The 16543-nt window shown below is 40.3% G+C and overlaps 1 protein-coding gene across 1 annotated transcript; it reads left to right on the top strand.

Annotated features, from left to right (window-relative positions):
- Positions 1–8812: 8812 nt before the first annotated feature.
- On the top strand, positions 8813–15756 carry igfals (insulin-like growth factor binding protein, acid labile subunit). Its single transcript, XM_076753339.1, has 2 exons — positions 8813–8829; positions 14018–15756. The coding sequence occupies exon 2, from the start codon at positions 14023–14025 to the stop codon at positions 15754–15756; it is 1734 nt and encodes a 577-aa protein (XP_076609454.1). The 5' UTR covers positions 8813–8829; positions 14018–14022.
- The last annotated feature ends 787 nt before the right edge of the window (positions 15757–16543 follow it).

The raw sequence follows: 16543 nt of genomic DNA, 5'->3' as shown, positions 1-16543 counted from the left end.
TGCTTTTAATTCCTGTGAAACCATCTCTCAGTGCTAAATTATGAACATGAAACTAAGCTGACAATTTAGTAGTTCTTCTTGGCAGCAACAGGATGCAGCAACGATTTTGTGTTTTATGTTAAAAACCGCACATTTAGAGCAACAATCTTCACCTTGATGTTCAGTGTTACTAACACTTACGACCTCAGATAAAAAATCCTCACTAACATAAATTTTCTCATGGTGCATTCAAAACCTTTAGCAGGCTGTAGATGCATATTTTTGCAGGAATAAAAGTAAGGGCTTTCGAGCTGAAATTACTTCGTCAAAGTTCTGTTTGTACAAAGAAGTAAAATCTACAACTTTTCATCCAACAGCTCATGTTGTATAGGTTGTTCAAGAGCTTTAACACAATAACAACAGCTGGCTACAACCTCACATTTTACACTTATTCAGCACTGGGAGCTACATAAATTAATTCTCTCATTTTAGCCTTTCTAGAGATATATCACTTCAAGTCGCTGCCACTCTTGTGTAAAATGTTGGATGCATGGTTATCTGTCATGGCCTGGATAAATAAAGGAGCTGAATCAATTCAGCCAAGTGCTAATGCCTCGTGGAGACAGTCGAAGTCCATGGAGAGGATAAATCTGTAATGTCTGTCTGCAACGTTACATTGGCGATGCAAGTACGTTACATAAATTAATTTAGGTAACAAAGGTAAAAAAAAAATCAGTGGTGAGTTTTGGTTTCACTAGGGACATGAATTTCAGTCTCCTAGGTGAAAGTGTGTTTGACCCATGCATCTATCCTGACCTCCATACATGGACTTTGTCACTTAAAATACGTTCTTTCTTTGCTTCCATCATTACTGCCCCCTGCTGGTGCTGCACCTTTTTGAACTTGGTGAGGCAAAAAATTACATTAATTTCTTACAAACTTACATTCATTTCCTGGAGACTTACCCTAACCTTAACCCAAGTCTTCATCCTAAAATTTCATGATTTACACAGGGGTATTCTGTCTCCACAATGTGACTGTGTAAACAGATTTATGTCCCCACAACATAAGAAACACATGGGTGCGCACACACACACACACACACACACACACACACACACACACACACACACACACACACACACACCGATTCACGTCTTCTTTTGTAGTGATTGCTACAATAACTATGAAGTCCACACAGAAATGTACCACCTGCAGAACAAAATCACCAGCGCTGTGGAGGGCAGTCGGTTCAGATGTTCAGACCAACACAGCAATTGACTGAGGGCACATTTGAATCACTTTGCTACTTTTGCACTTGTTGGAGAATTCAATCCATTTTGTACTTGTTTCTGCAGATTACTCCTGTTTACAGCCGTGCTACAGATCAGAACTTTGGTTTTAACAAACCTTTGGGAGCACTGTCATTTTCTTGAAAACGCCAGGAGACATTCTTGTTAATTAGCAAATGATGTTTCTTACCACCAGGGTGGTTCCCTCTGGAAATTAAATCAGCACAATAACCTAATTCAGTCAGGCAGAGGGGCACAGCCATGTCCTGGTGTGTGAAAAATCCTGATCCTACAGTAATGACAAAAAAAAAAATAAAGTTTGTTTTTTTTTTAACATGAAATAATGCAGCACTGTTGTACTCATGAACTAACAAACAGCCAATCTACAGGAGAAAAAACAAATGTACTGGAGTAAAAAATAAGTGTTTTGATCAATTGAGTCCTTTGAGAGTGGGCTACATCTACAAAAGTTTATCTTTTTCCTTACACAAAAGCTTCTAATATGTTGGAAACAATTTCTGTTTCTCAAAAAGCAATTAACAACAGAAGCGCAACAGGGTAACTTTAAATAAGAAATCTGTCATGAGCCCAAGGATCCTTGGGAAATCTTTACTGCTCCGCACTACTGTCATACACTCATCAGAGATCAGAGGCATCAGAGCGAGGACAGATGGACAGTGACAGACTTGTAGACACTGGCTTTGCCAACATGTTTTATGTTCATCGTGGTGTACAGACGAAAGATGAACGCTCTGCTATATTCACTGAACCTCCAGTAAGTGTATACTGTGATTAGCATCTCAGTGCTTTATAAAGAGGAACAGCAATCTACACATATCGTCAAAATGTACTTCAGAGGATACGCTCAAATTTTGTCCAAATTCAAACAAGAGCTTGTGATGCTTAAGGTGACTCATGTAAATAAAAATCCTTCAACATGAGACACAATAAAAAGGACACCTTCAGAACTGATACCTAAGAACACAGCTGGATTAACAACGATGGAAGTCCTCATTAACACATTTAGTTATGTTAGCGCTGATCAGCTCCTGTGTGCCATGACGCCCTTTCAGACACATTCAGCCATTACCATCAATCTCACCACCAACAGGCTAATGGAGCAGCTGACTCTGCTGGTACATACCTGCTCAGAGGCCAGGATGGATTTATCAGTACACAAAAGACTTAACCGTATGAATGCAATTAAACCGTGAAATATGGTTTGTGTGTGACCAGACGTTTCTCCCGCCACAGCTCCAAACTAGGATGCAATTTCACAGATGTATCAAATGTGTAATGTTCTGCCCAATGTTAAGTTTGGCATACCTTATCAAATGAACTCAGTTAAGCCTTGAGTTGAACAATATGACATCTCTCATGCATAGACTCAACAAAGACAGACTATACCAAGTACTTTCCATGGCTCCAATAAAAATAGAAGCTCAGATGAAGCTTTGAATGACAAGCCGTCTGGATTTCTTAGTCCCTTGCATGAAAAGGCTGTGACAGGCTGCTGTTCCTGCTACAGAGGCCTTCTTCTTAAACGGCTGCTTATCAAAAAAACAAGTAATAACTTCCCTCCTAGATCGGGGATATCGTCAGAGATAATGAGGGTCATTTCAGCTTCTTACTGGAAAACTGCTGTTGTGGAGTGACGAGGTGTCGTGGAAGCATCAAGCTGTGAGTGCAGTCGTTATGTCCTTCAGTTAGATGTTACTGGTGTGCCTAGAAATTTTAACACGCGCTACATTTTAATTCAGTCTTTTCAGCTTCACGGTTCAGTTATTTAGCATTGGATATCTTTTTCACTTGCTGTCGGAAAGCCAGTGAGAGATTAAGACAACGACAAAGGAGCGGTGAGCTAATGTCTGTGTTTGAAATATTGTTGCTTTTCATGCACTCTGACTCTACCACTCTACGAGTATTCCAATCTATAAACATTGTGTTATGCTAGTATATCCTTTGTAAAGAAAGAAAAAAGAATCAAACATCTACAGGGAAATATGTTCATTTTGAAAGGAGAGAAGACATCAATGGTCATAATTTCCACTGTACTGCAGTCAAGCTAGATGGCTAATAGGGGAGCAATTCCCCTCACATAAATAGATACCAGCAGGGCCAGAATAGGCTGACAATGCTCCATATTAATCCATTCTCCAAGCCAGTGCAGAGTAACATAGCCCAGATCATTGTGCCGCTACAAAAGCAAGCGAAGCAGCTTGGAGCAAAATCTGAGAGTTTCTGAAAGGAGGCACACAGAGATTAGGAATGTGGAGCTCCTCAGAGAGATGCCTCCACCGCCGACAAAGACACTGAGAAGTCTTTTCTGCTGCTCGAGGCAGAAAGAAAGGTCATGTTATTTTGGGATAGGGACTGTTTTCCCGGGTTAAAAGTCTGTGATACTCTGATTACCTTCATGTTATCATAGCTGCAAAACTCTCACTTGTGTAGAGTTTCTAACAACTTGGGCTGGCATATTTGTTACCATATGGATATGATTTGCAGTATTCAATTCCTGCACCGATATTTGGTCACTGTATGCCTTAAAAGTGAGGTTTTGGTTGAACCTCCACTTCACTTTTTCCTGCTGCATTTGTGAGGAGATCATAACGATGCCTCTCTAACAGAGATCACATAAACAGAGAGAAATATTAGAGGCTAACAGGGTGTCTCTGTTTGTATGTGTGCCTGTTTTTGTTAAGAAAGACTAAACTGGCTTTAGTGTGAAGGTGCAAAGGTCAGCTTCAAATTTCCATTTTGATTCTGAACAAATTATGTATCACTCTAAAGCACCTGATTAATAAATAACAGCTCATGTCTTTAAGACATTGCTTAAATGTTAAGTGAGGAAGCAATTTTGCCAGGTGGGTCATGAGTCTACAGTGAGTATTTTATTTACCAAATCACTTCTCCAATGTGGCTTGGGGTCCCACCATTAGACATCAAATGTGATTAACTAACACTGCAACACAAGTCTCCACCAACAAGTTCCTCAGGGGCTACATGAAAGAAATTGCAGAAATCCTGCAAATAATGGAGATGAGAGTCATTTTAAATGTGAAATGATTCCATAAAACGCTGCATGGGGAGCATCACTGAACACTCAGCAGCTGAAGCTAGAAAGTGAAAAATAACCCAGATGAGTCGCACACTGAGACAGACACTGAAGAGCAGAACTCTTGATCCAAAACTTGACCAGCAGTGAGCGATGGCGAGCTGATGAAATGTAAAATCAGGCTTGGTTTAATAAAGCACAGTGATTTTTGGGAACCTTTGGGATGATGAGAAAAATTGAAGTGGATCCAAAATTATTCTGTAAATCTTAGCCTTTAAAAATGATATGGACTACAGTGGCATGTTTTATTGGACAGTTAATATGACTTATTTTTACTTGTGTCTTAGGTACTACTACCTGCTCAGCACTCTGCAAATGTTTGTTCTCTCATCTGTACAAGCAAGCCAACTGAAAGACAGATTTCTGGATGGAACATCATATAACGTATTACTTTAATTCCCTTTCATTCTCTTGCCAGTCTCTTCTTTCTGTTCGCAGACATGGCTTATAATGTTTCAGTCTTTTTGTCCTTTCAGACTGGCTGCACCTCGTTATCTCATTTCTTTCTTTCACATCCATTCCATAAGTGGCCTGTCACCTTTGCTTTGCTAGCCTCTCAAAAACTCTCTGGAGAACAGGCTTAGTCACAAAGTCACATCAGGCATTGATCAGTATGAAGAGTCCAAAAAGGCATTCACTGTATGAGAGCTGGCTTTAATCCAAAATTCAAACACACATATCAATCTAGTCTCTTACTGATTAACATTTGGGGTGTCAAAACTACAATCTGTGGCAATGAGAGGCCCGACACCGTCATGGTCGGAGAGTTATTTTGAAATGAAAACTCTGTTTGTCCCATTGACTATTTTAAACTGCAGTTCCTATTGTGATTGCTAGGTGTCACTATCACCATGAAAGTGAAAAACGGGCAGTGAAAGTAGGAGAATCCAGCCTTGGCGGCAAAATGACAGCATTTTCAATCACCGTGATTAAGCAATAAAATGTGAGAGACATTGTTAAACAAGTCCTACACAGGAAAAGAGCAGAAAGAGATGGCGAGACAACCGTCAGCTAGCCTGTCTGCTCGGCAACAGCAGTTTCTTCACATCGACCACACACAGGAAAATGCTACAAGGGCTGACAAAGAGGTGGCTCAACTTATAGCACAGCATGGAAAACTATTTGCAAAACTATTTGTCTTGTAAGGAACACAGTTGCCCTGCAAATCTGAGATCTGAAGGATCAAATTTCAGGCAAAGGGATCTGCATTTGAGAGCACAGATACTAGTGAGTAAAAGTTAACGGTGATAGAATCATTCACTACCTACTAAAGGTTATTACAGAGCCCAGTTTTCAACACACGTGCTTAAAATTTAAAATTCACTCATTTAAGCCTCTTAAATTACAAATCTCACGACCCAGGACTATGTACAGTATGTACTCCATGTGGCTCCTGGTGTAATACCTTTAGACACCTCTGACCTACAAATTTGAAAACACCTATGACACAGCAAGAGCAAATGTATATTAAAATACAGTTCAGTCATTTCCATGCTGGTAAGACCACTCAGTAAATGCATATAGAAACTGGCAGCATCACGAGGTCAATATTGTGAAATGTTTTCTAGTTGAAAGAGGAGCTGTAATTCTTTTTTACTGTTACTATAGCATTTCTGGCCCTCACCACCACCACAAATGTTTAACCTAAGTGTTAAAACATGACAAAAGCTTGTTGCTGCATACAACTGAAATATGAGAGAGAAAAATGTCCCCACACAGTTCATTAACATTAACTTCGAGCCAGACGCCTATTAAAATAGATCATTCTCATTCAGGAGGGCAACAAAACTGTGAAGACTGCAGCCCAAATAAAATCAGATGGAAGGAAGCAGCCTTATGTCTCTCCAGAGGAATAACATCAGAGTTGCCAGTATTGAAACGGCAGAGACAAGACTCGCGTTGGCAGCCAAAACGAGCTCTTCTGCAATGAAATTACTGCTGTACTAGTTAATAATTCATTTATACATTGTCTATAGAGAATTGTGATTGGAGAGATATGTGATCTGAAGAAAAGTAAATCTAAGAAGAAAGAAGAGTGCGTTGTTGGTAAAGTTACGTAGCCCTTTAACAATGTGAACATCTTCCTTCAGCTCTCAACTTTTAAAGCTTTTGCTCACTAGTAATCTTTCAAGTGTCTGTTTGGGGAGCTGTAGCTGATATGGATCCATGGAAAAACAATATGTTGCTTAGTTCAGGTTATATGAAAGATTCAACTAAAGCTGAGGGGAGGGCTGATTTTACTGTATTTCATTGCCTGTGGAGTGGTTTCTGAAGTCTCTTCATGAGCCATAAGGAAAGTTCATCACCACACAAGGACTCTAGGACTTTACAATAAAAGCTTGTCAAAGTGATATCTGTGAGCTATAATCCCTGTCTAAGAAAAGGAGCGATCAAAATATTCAGCTCATCCCACAGGCACAGTGTTATTTTTTATTATTGACCTATCCACATTTATTCACTCTACTACCCTAAATGTGGAGCAGGAGCTCTGGGCTAGAGATTGATAACACGCAACCATTTTCATCACCTTGCAATGACACATATTTTTACCTATCTAAGATGAACTGGAAACAAATGGGTCACTTCAGAATAAAGGCTTTTGAGGAATTGGGCTAGGTTTGAAAATGTGACATGAACGAAATCATTTGCATGACATTTACCTGCAGACACCGTGTGCTTTAGGATTTGCCCTAATGGTTTTCCAAACCTGAATGATTCCTCTGAAGACCTAAAAGACGAACAATAACTCTCAGTGAGCTGCAGAGAAAAACAAGAGTTTCTCGAGCATGCTGATCAAACATCCAAACATTTTCCTGAAAGGTGTTTTGTGCTGGCAGTTGCCCTCAATAATCGGTGTCCTCTATCACAAGAGCAGTTCAGTGTTCAGTGTGGATGAAATGGACAGGGGGCAGAACTGACCTGGATAAAGTTAGGCAGGAAACTGGCAGAGTGAAACCTCAAATTTCAGGTTTTTGAGAATGTGTAAAGTGTTCATCATCAAAGAAATGCGGTATTAGAGATGCAGTGAGTCATTCTGGGGAAAGATTGCTGATATTCACAGTGCTATTACACGTTAGCATTCCATTAGCATGTCCCTCTCACTACCTCCCATCTTGCCCTCCCCTTCCTCTTGCCCTGTGCAGGGGGACCAACGCCACCTGTTGGTCCAATCCACTTTGTTTGCAGAGTACAAAAAAAACTGACATGTTTTTCAGTGCACAGCCAGAATGGACAGCTAACAGACACCGAGAAGATGCTGAATTTCAAACTGAGCGAATATCAGAAATCTTTCCCCTGAATGACTCACTTGACTTTTGACAGCATACAGTTTAAGACGCAATGCACAGAATCAGTAGCCATTTACTATGTGTATATAGACCTCAAGGTTAAAGCTTCTACAAGTGGAAATTCAAAACCAGTCGCCCTTGAACTAACTAGGAAGTATAGAGAAGAAGCTGTTACCTGTATGATGTAAGTGCAGATAGCAAGGAGGTGAATGTATTGGAAGGAGGAAGGAATGGGAAAAGGAATAACAGTCCATTTGGGGATTGCAAGAAATAGACTGGAATGGTTGTTCTCAAGGATCCTCAGATTTCCAGAAAATGTGACAAAAATGCAAAGTAATGTCAGAAAATCTTGAGGATCAACTGAAGGATACTGATATCATGCGTTTCTCACCCTGGTTTGACGAGATATGGCTTAGTCTTCAAACCTTTCATCATTTTTATATGTTTCCATCAGAATGGCATATGAGGACATGAGTGCTCACACTTTTTCCACTGAATAACCTCCCAAAGGATAAAGATAAGTATCAATGATTTTTTTGAAGGGTGTCATAAAGAAGATTATGTTCACTTTGACAAGTCTGGAAAGGCGTCTCTTTCACAGGCATTTGGAGAACAGAGTGCACACACATGCCGATACACACTCATATAGGAGCAGAGTAAAGGTTAAGTTTCTGAGTGAATTACAAAGCTTTTCCCTGATATCAAAGAGTGTCTCAAGATTTCTAAACATACAGAGCACGTATCGCTAGAAGACAATTACAAACTAACTGATATGCACAATCTACTGTGCATATAACTGAAATGAAAAGAAAGAAACAGACCTGAACAGGCCCGTGGCTACTTTCCAAATCCGACTCTGCTCTACTTTCAAACCATGCATGCAAAACTTAAGCATCATGGCAAAGAAACACATCAGACACCTAATGCTGCACAATGCAAATTCACAGGGCGTCATAAGACTTTGACAGAAGCTTTACTGACTGACCTGTTGCTATGTATCACTGCATTTCCTGTTTGGCCCAGATATATGAAGATGAGGATGACACCGTCTCCAGAATTGGATCGCTCCTTCACCTGGACGCAGCTGCACAGGAAAATGAAATACTCACCCATCAAAATGACATTCACATGAAGTGCACAGCAGCTCGAGGGAAGGGTGAGTTCTATAAACAGTACCATTAAAAAAGCATCTCAACATAAGAATGAAGCCTTGCACTCCTCAGCCCGTTTTTGGGTCAATCTACCTATGTGAGTCTGCACTTTCAAACAAGGACATGATAAAAAACCAAACAAAAACAAATTTGAGATGTACAGGTTAAGTGGAGAATAGATGTACCACTAATTGGGTCCTTCAATTGTAATGTTTCATGCTAAGACCATGTGACATACATAAATGAATGAGAGAGCTAAAAGAGGCTATGGATTTTCTGAGTTTCTCCTGGGATTCATCAGCATATTTTCTTTCTTCCTCTGAATGGGATCCAGGTCTCCACCATTCAAAGCCTGGCAGCTAATTCAGACAGACTTGGGTGTGTGTTTGAGTGCATGAAGTGTCTTTCACCTGTCCTCTTCCAGACCTTAGAAGCTGGCATTGTCTGTGTGTTCAAGGTTACTCAACAAAGCTCAAAGTTTCATCCATGTTAGTCAATCCACTTGCCAAACCTTCACAGGACAAGAGGATAGAGAGGAAAAATGAAGGCGTTCCAGTGGAGGTTGAATGAAGTTAAATGAAGAAAACTTTTTCTTTGACAGCCAATAAATGGGCTTTTGTAACAGTGAAGTTGAAGAATGTGGTAAATATGTCAGAAATGCTGACTCACCCAGTAATTATATCCTGTGTATCGACACCATATATTAGATTGTGTGTGTACATACATACATGCATGCATGCATGCATGCATGGATACATACATATGTACATACATACACACACAAGTGTTTTGTGTGTTTAAGATCAAAGAAAATATCAAAAATTGCAAAAACTACAAAGCTCTCTTTTAACTATAAAGGTCGCTAACGTCCTCATTCATCCCTAGTGGATGCAAGCTCCTAAGCTTATAAATCCAGAAAGCTTCTTCCCCTTGTTAATGTTAGGAAACAGACAAAAGTCATGAACAAGATTCTGTATTTTTTCAATTCTTTAAAGATATAATTTCTGATGTATTTGAAAACAAGTTTAAATACAAAACAACATAATCAAGTACACTGAGCTGTCTGAACCTATTGATATTTACAGGGTAGCATCATGCCTAAACACAATATTGGATATTTCAGAGGTATTTTTAAAATTGATAATCGTATCTTTTCAGGTTTGAATTTCATGGTCCAAACAGGATTTGGCAGCACTGGTGGCTCACACATCCAACTGGCAAAATCAAATGGCTTAATGGGGTCATCAGCTGCAATGATTTGCTCTGGTCACAATGATCACCATCAATTAAGAAACAGTGGCTGAGATCCCTCCAGATGTCGAGACAAAGCCAATGGATTCTCTCTCCTCCTAGAAAGCAGCGAGACGACTGCGAGCTCTGAGTGTTATTAATAGCCACTGCAGGGGTGTCGAGGGTCTTTGGCTGTCAAAGGAGTGAGGTAGCACCAGGGTTCAGAGCAGCGCTGAACCACCATCACCTCCAAGGCTGAAAGGCTACTGAACAGTCCTGTTTTAAAGCTGTGGTCCTCATACAAGACATGTTTCTCTTTGTTCAGTTTTTAATGACTGTGAAGGGATAACAGTCCAACAATCTGCCAGTGGATGGCAGTGTTGAATGAGCCTGCCATCATTACATATGAATAAAGTTACTTACCTTACCTCACTTTGTTGGGGAAGGTGGATTGTTCTCACTTTAGGCCTGCATAGGGACAAAGATGGCAATTTAGTTCAATTAAGCTCCTCCATTTAGTTCATAGCAGAGAATAAGAGCTCCATCTTTTAACCTCTCTTAGTGAGATGTGTGGGTCCTATTAAAGCAACAGAGCAGGGAAAAGAAAGCCATTTCGTTTGGATGTCTCCCATGGCTGTATGTGCCACTATGCACCATGTCATGTGCAACAGATGAGACCAACAGGAGGGTCCAACATTATGCATATCCAGAGGCCCAGCACAAGAGGAGTAATCTGTTGCTTTATGGTTTTGTAGATTATACAGCTAGTTCAACCAGTTTACTGCATTCAGCAGCTGGCTTTTATGTACTTATCTGAGGCTCACTTAGGTTTCTACTGTGGTGTGTGGCTGTCTTTGCTTTACAAAACCATTGCAGGTAATACCTCAATAGATGTTTTTAGCACTGGGTTACCTAACCGTGCTTTATGTGTGACAAGGTAACTGGAAATTATTTCATGGTTTCAAAGAGAATCAGCTCTGACCGTAAATTGTGAACAAATACTCGGATAGCAGCCTAAACAAAAACTCAAAACAAACAAAACAAGACAGTAATGTCTGAGTCATAACCCTGTTAGGTCGAGTGACAGATTTTAACCTACACCTGTTTGTTTGTTCGTATGATATCTCAAACACTTTAAATGAAACTTGCACCCCATGTACACATAGTATTAATATGGGATTTGTATACAAATATGTAGGGATGGACAATATCACTGGCCTGACTTTGTATTGTGTTTTATGTATATATTATGTTTTGTGTTTTACTAGGCTGTGAGGCAAATGTCCCCTTGAAGTTAAAGTTTGGGTTAATGATGGGTTTAGATAACTGACCCAATCCGTGGAGGCTTTGTCTTTGTCTATGCAATATATTTCAGATGAAAAAAATAAGGTACACTTAATAAACTACACCTAAAATCGCAGAAGAATACCAAACAACCTTGAATTCTGAGTCTGGGATTGACAGACAATAACTAAACATGTCAGTACAAAAGAGCTGTACCAAGTGACTTAGTCAGACCCAACAAAGCACCCACTGAGTTAATCTGGACACCCATTATGTACAGTTTATGATTTAATGCATCCTGAAACTTCACTGGCATTACATGTTAAGAGTTCTGACATTTATTTGCAGAACAGTAGAGCGAAGGAGACATTATGATTGGTTTCAACACTGATCTGCATGCATTTGTCCAATTTAGATTGACATCACGCCTTTCAGGCCTGTTCTCTGCTGCTGAGGAAGCACAAAATTTATCCAGAATTATTTGAGAAAATTATCCTTCCTGAAGGCACAGCCCAGTCAAGCATTTACAGCCCAGCAGCAGGCTGTGCCGCTCACTATGAACACTCTTCTCCTCCACACAGGAAACACACAGGAACTGTCAAACCTGGAAACCTTTGTGTCTGATTGAGTGCAGAGGAATGAGCCAATTACAGGCATTTGTCAGGGGAGCAACAATCATGAAACCACTCACTATGGCTGCCATTTGGTATGGCAATTTTTGGACTGAAACAGCAGTAAAAAAAAAAAAACTGCACTGTTTTATTTCCCTGTTTGTAAAATGGGTTGATATTCATTCTATGAAGGATAAACAGCCAAACTCCCTTCCAATTGCCTACATGCCTCGTCCAAAGGCATCAAGAAACAAGCAACAAACAACAGCGTTATATAACCTATGTTTAAAATGATCTGCTCATCACTTCTGGTCATACTCTGTTTAGCATGAAACAGTTTCCTTCAGAAGGTTAAGAGAGCCCTTTACAGACAAAGGACATAGCAAGCTGTTAGGCCTGGATGTGAGAACAGACCAGCAGTGCTCTCTACTGGTTAGAGACATGAAAATAATATTTCCTCAATACAGACGTTCCTTCAGCATCAGCGAAATGGAGACTGATTGGTCGGTAGGACATATGCATGTTAAGAAACATGTCAATGAGTACTCACTGGTCGCTCCACATGACATATTTCACATGCAATTCAAAATAAATATGACGTGTATCTTTCTGGTCTGTGACATAACACATTTGCAAATATTGATTTTAGATTTAACCCTAAACGGCAATCAAATACAGGCATACATCTCAATTAATTTATGTGGGACTATTAGACAATCAAAATAATTAGAAAGGTGATGCACTTGCCTGTAAATCTGCTAAGAGTAACATAAGATAACTGAAGGTGGCAAGGTTGTGCTGTGTGTCATGTACCTGCCTACCTGATAACATTTTACCTTCTTATTCACTGCAGAAGACGAAAATATTTGACAGATGTTACAAACTTAGAGCATAAATTCAACATGACAGTTAGCAAGCCAATGAATGAAATTCATGTGCAAGCACACAGTGTTATCTGAATTCAGTTGTCCTTTAGAGCATGACCAGTTCATGGTTGTCTAAAAGAACCCAGATACCAAGAAAAAGAGTAAACACACAGTTAGTCATTACAATCATAGATGTGATTAGGAAATTGACCTCTGGAACTGACCTCATCCTGCACTGTCAAATAAGTGAATGAAACAGAAATGGCACTGGCATTAGAGTTTTTAATGAAGCCTCTTAAATACAGCTGTTGTCATTGTGCAGACAGGTGCAAATAGTTGATTTTATTCAGATATAACAAGGGGGTATGGCAAGGGGGATGGGTAAATCAATATTAAATATGAGGTGTAGACTTAAAGTTAAAATTTGAGGGAAGAAGTGAAACACTTTTTGCCTCATATTACCCGTTATCAAAGGCTCCTTTCTTGAAAAAGTAACGTGTAAGTAAAAAAGAAAAGTCACAACCTCATTTAAGGGTAGACTGCATTGGGTTCATGTTATCTCTTTATCACTGTACAGCAGTTAAAATCTACAGCAAATGGACTACAGGACCCTGACTTTAGTAAACACCAAAGGCCACTTACACTGAATCCCTTATTAGGGTGACAATATAGTAAATGTGAGATACGTTAAAAATAATTGTACATGTACATACAAATCTTAGAATTTGAATGAAGTATCGTTAACACTTTACTAAGGTAATGGAAATTATATTCTTATATTACATACGTGAGAACTGTAATTATTAGAGACATCAGATTATTGTGTTAAAATTATTGAAGTAGATTTTGGTTTAAAACAAAATAGGAAGTTAGGTCAGGACATGAAAAGTTACAAGCAACATTCAGCATAAGCCTGATGGACATGAATGGGTTAACACACAAATTCAGTGCACCTGGTTTAAGGGAAAAAAAAAGGGTTTTGGGCCTTGGCAGACTCCACTCTGCATACAAACATTTGCACAAGGTTCAGTCATTCAGTATTTCACAGCCTATCCACCTTAAATCAAGACCTCTCAGACTGTAGGTAAGCAATATAATTTAGGCCTTACAGGTTCAAAACATTAAAAATTGAAGGCATGACATTTTAAAAACATTCTGCAGCAAATTTACTGATTATTTATATTTTGATGTTCTTTCCACAGCTGGTATGCAAACCATTGTGCTGGTGGTGTTGTGGGTACTGGGAACATCACTGGTGTTGCCAGACCCCGACACAGCTGGGGAGAGAGTCACTGAAGAACCTATTCCATGCTCTAAGGGTTGCACCTGTCTGCATGATGACTACAGCTTGGAGCTTAACATGTACTGCAGTGCTCGGAACTTCACGCAAGTCCCACCTGACATGCCCCCATCCACTCATTCTATCTGGCTAGATGGCAACTTGTTCACCTCACTCCCTGCAGCATCTTTTAAGGATCTTACTAATCTGGACTTTTTGAATCTGCAGAGTGGCCAGCTGGCGACGCTTGACCCTCAGGCTTTCAAAGGACTTAGGTCACTAGCACACATTCACCTTGAGAGAAATCGGATCCGAGTCTTACCAGGGACAATCTTCCAAAATACACCTAACCTTGCTTCACTTAGTCTGCATAACAACCAGATTGCTCGTATTGAGGAAAGACTGTTTGCAGGACTCTCACACATGTGGCTTCTCAACCTAGGGAGGAACTCAATTGCAGTTTTACCTGAGACAGTTTTCCATGACCTGCAAGGTCTACGGGAACTCGTTCTTGCAGGGAACAGACTCGCTTACTTACAGCCACAGCTTTTCCAAAATCTTGCTGAGCTTAAAGAGTTGGATCTGACTGGAAACCATCTCAAGGTCATTAAAGCTAATGTGTTTGTTAAACTCACTAAACTGCAAAAGCTTTACCTGGCCCAGAATCAGATTGTGACAGTGGTACCCAGGGCATTTGTAGGCATGAAGTCCCTAAGATGGCTGGATCTCACTAACAACAGACTGACTTCCATCCACGAAGACACTTTCTTGGGCCTGCACAGTCTTCATGTGCTGCGTCTTTCCAACAATTCTGTCACTGGAATTAGGCCCAGGACTTTCCGTGACCTGCAGTACTTAGAGGAGCTACGACTCAGCTACAACAGGATCCGAGCCCTGGGGGAAAGGATCTTTGAAGGGCTTGGTCATCTGGAGGTCCTAGAGCTAGAGCACAACCAAGTGCAGGAGGCACAAGTGGGTAGTTTCACAGGGCTATCTCATGTGGCTGTCATCAACCTGTCTGGAAGCTGCTTCCACAGTCTTCCAGACCAAATGTTCAAAGGTCTGTCAAAGCTCCACAGCCTTCATCTGGACAGAGGCTGCCTAACAAGGATCACAACTCAAGCTTTCAATGGACTCTCAGGTCTACGGAGGCTTTTCTTGCAGCACAACAATATCTCTGTGGTGGAACGCCAGAGCTTTGTGGACCTGGTCGGCCTATTGGGGCTGGACTTGAGTTTCAACAAGCTGGAGGTTCTCACAACGCATACATTCTCTGGCCTCAAGAATTTGGAGTACTTGCTGTTGTCCAACAATGAATGTCGACAGTTTTTGCAGAATGGCACAAAGCAGCTACTCCCAAAGCTGCGCTATCTGGACCTGAGATCTAATGCCTTGACAAGCATGGTCCCTGATTTCTCAGAGAGTATGGAAAAACTTTTGCTGTCTGGGAACCAGTGGAAATGTGACTGCAGTGCCCTCCCACTCAGAAATTACAGCTTGAGGAATCCATTGGTGATACCCCGGCAAGTGGAGACCCACGCAGAGGGTGAAGAGCCTGACACAACTATCACCATATACAACAACATCACATGCACCAGCCCACCACGTCTAGCTGGTCAGGACCTGCGGGATATTGACGGTGAACTCTTTCAAAGCTGCTAGAAAAACACACACACAGACACACACACAGACACACACACAGACAGACACACACACACACACACACACACACACACACACACACACATGCACACAGATGTATTTAGGGAATTGGTTGGTGTGTTTTCTGTGATATTTTTGGAAATTAATTCAGATTCTGATTTGTAAATTGAATTCGAATTCTAATGGTTCAGGTTCTTGTTTCACTCTATTTTCAGATAACTTTACATGAAATGTTTCAAAAAATCTGAGGGATTCTATGAATGTTTTTCAATGAAGAGATGAATCAACCAATATTTCTTTTGCTTCAACTTGATGGAGCTATATGTTTTTAGTGAGCATCTAAATGTGGGAAAATGAGACTACAGTTGGTAAATTGCCACCTCTCTGCAGAAAACAGAGAATTTAATGGAATCCACTAGAAATGCTTTGTGATAATTAAATCTATATTGACATTGGAGAGTCAGATGGACTGTACAGACCTGACTTTTACCACTTTGGAATTGATTTACCAGGTGAGGTTGTTTAATATGTAAACACTTTCCATAAGATATTTAAATGTGATGCATTTGGATGTATTTTTGAAACATTTTAATATTTTAGAAGTTTATTGTTCCTCCATAAACCACTTGGATCCCCCTTCATGGCCTAGAACACAGGCCACATGAAATTTCTAGAACATCATATGATCATGATAGCACTTTCATTCCTATGGTCATGTGCATTTTGGGACAATAATAATAGGAAGAGAAGGCCAGAAACTGTTGAACAGTCATGGCATTGGCCTCTA

This window comes from Chaetodon auriga, chromosome 16, assembly GCF_051107435.1.
Source record: "Chaetodon auriga isolate fChaAug3 chromosome 16, fChaAug3.hap1, whole genome shotgun sequence".
Lineage (NCBI taxonomy): Eukaryota > Metazoa > Chordata > Actinopteri > Chaetodontiformes > Chaetodontidae > Chaetodon > Chaetodon auriga.
This window is presented reverse-complemented; position numbering and strand designations above follow the sequence as displayed.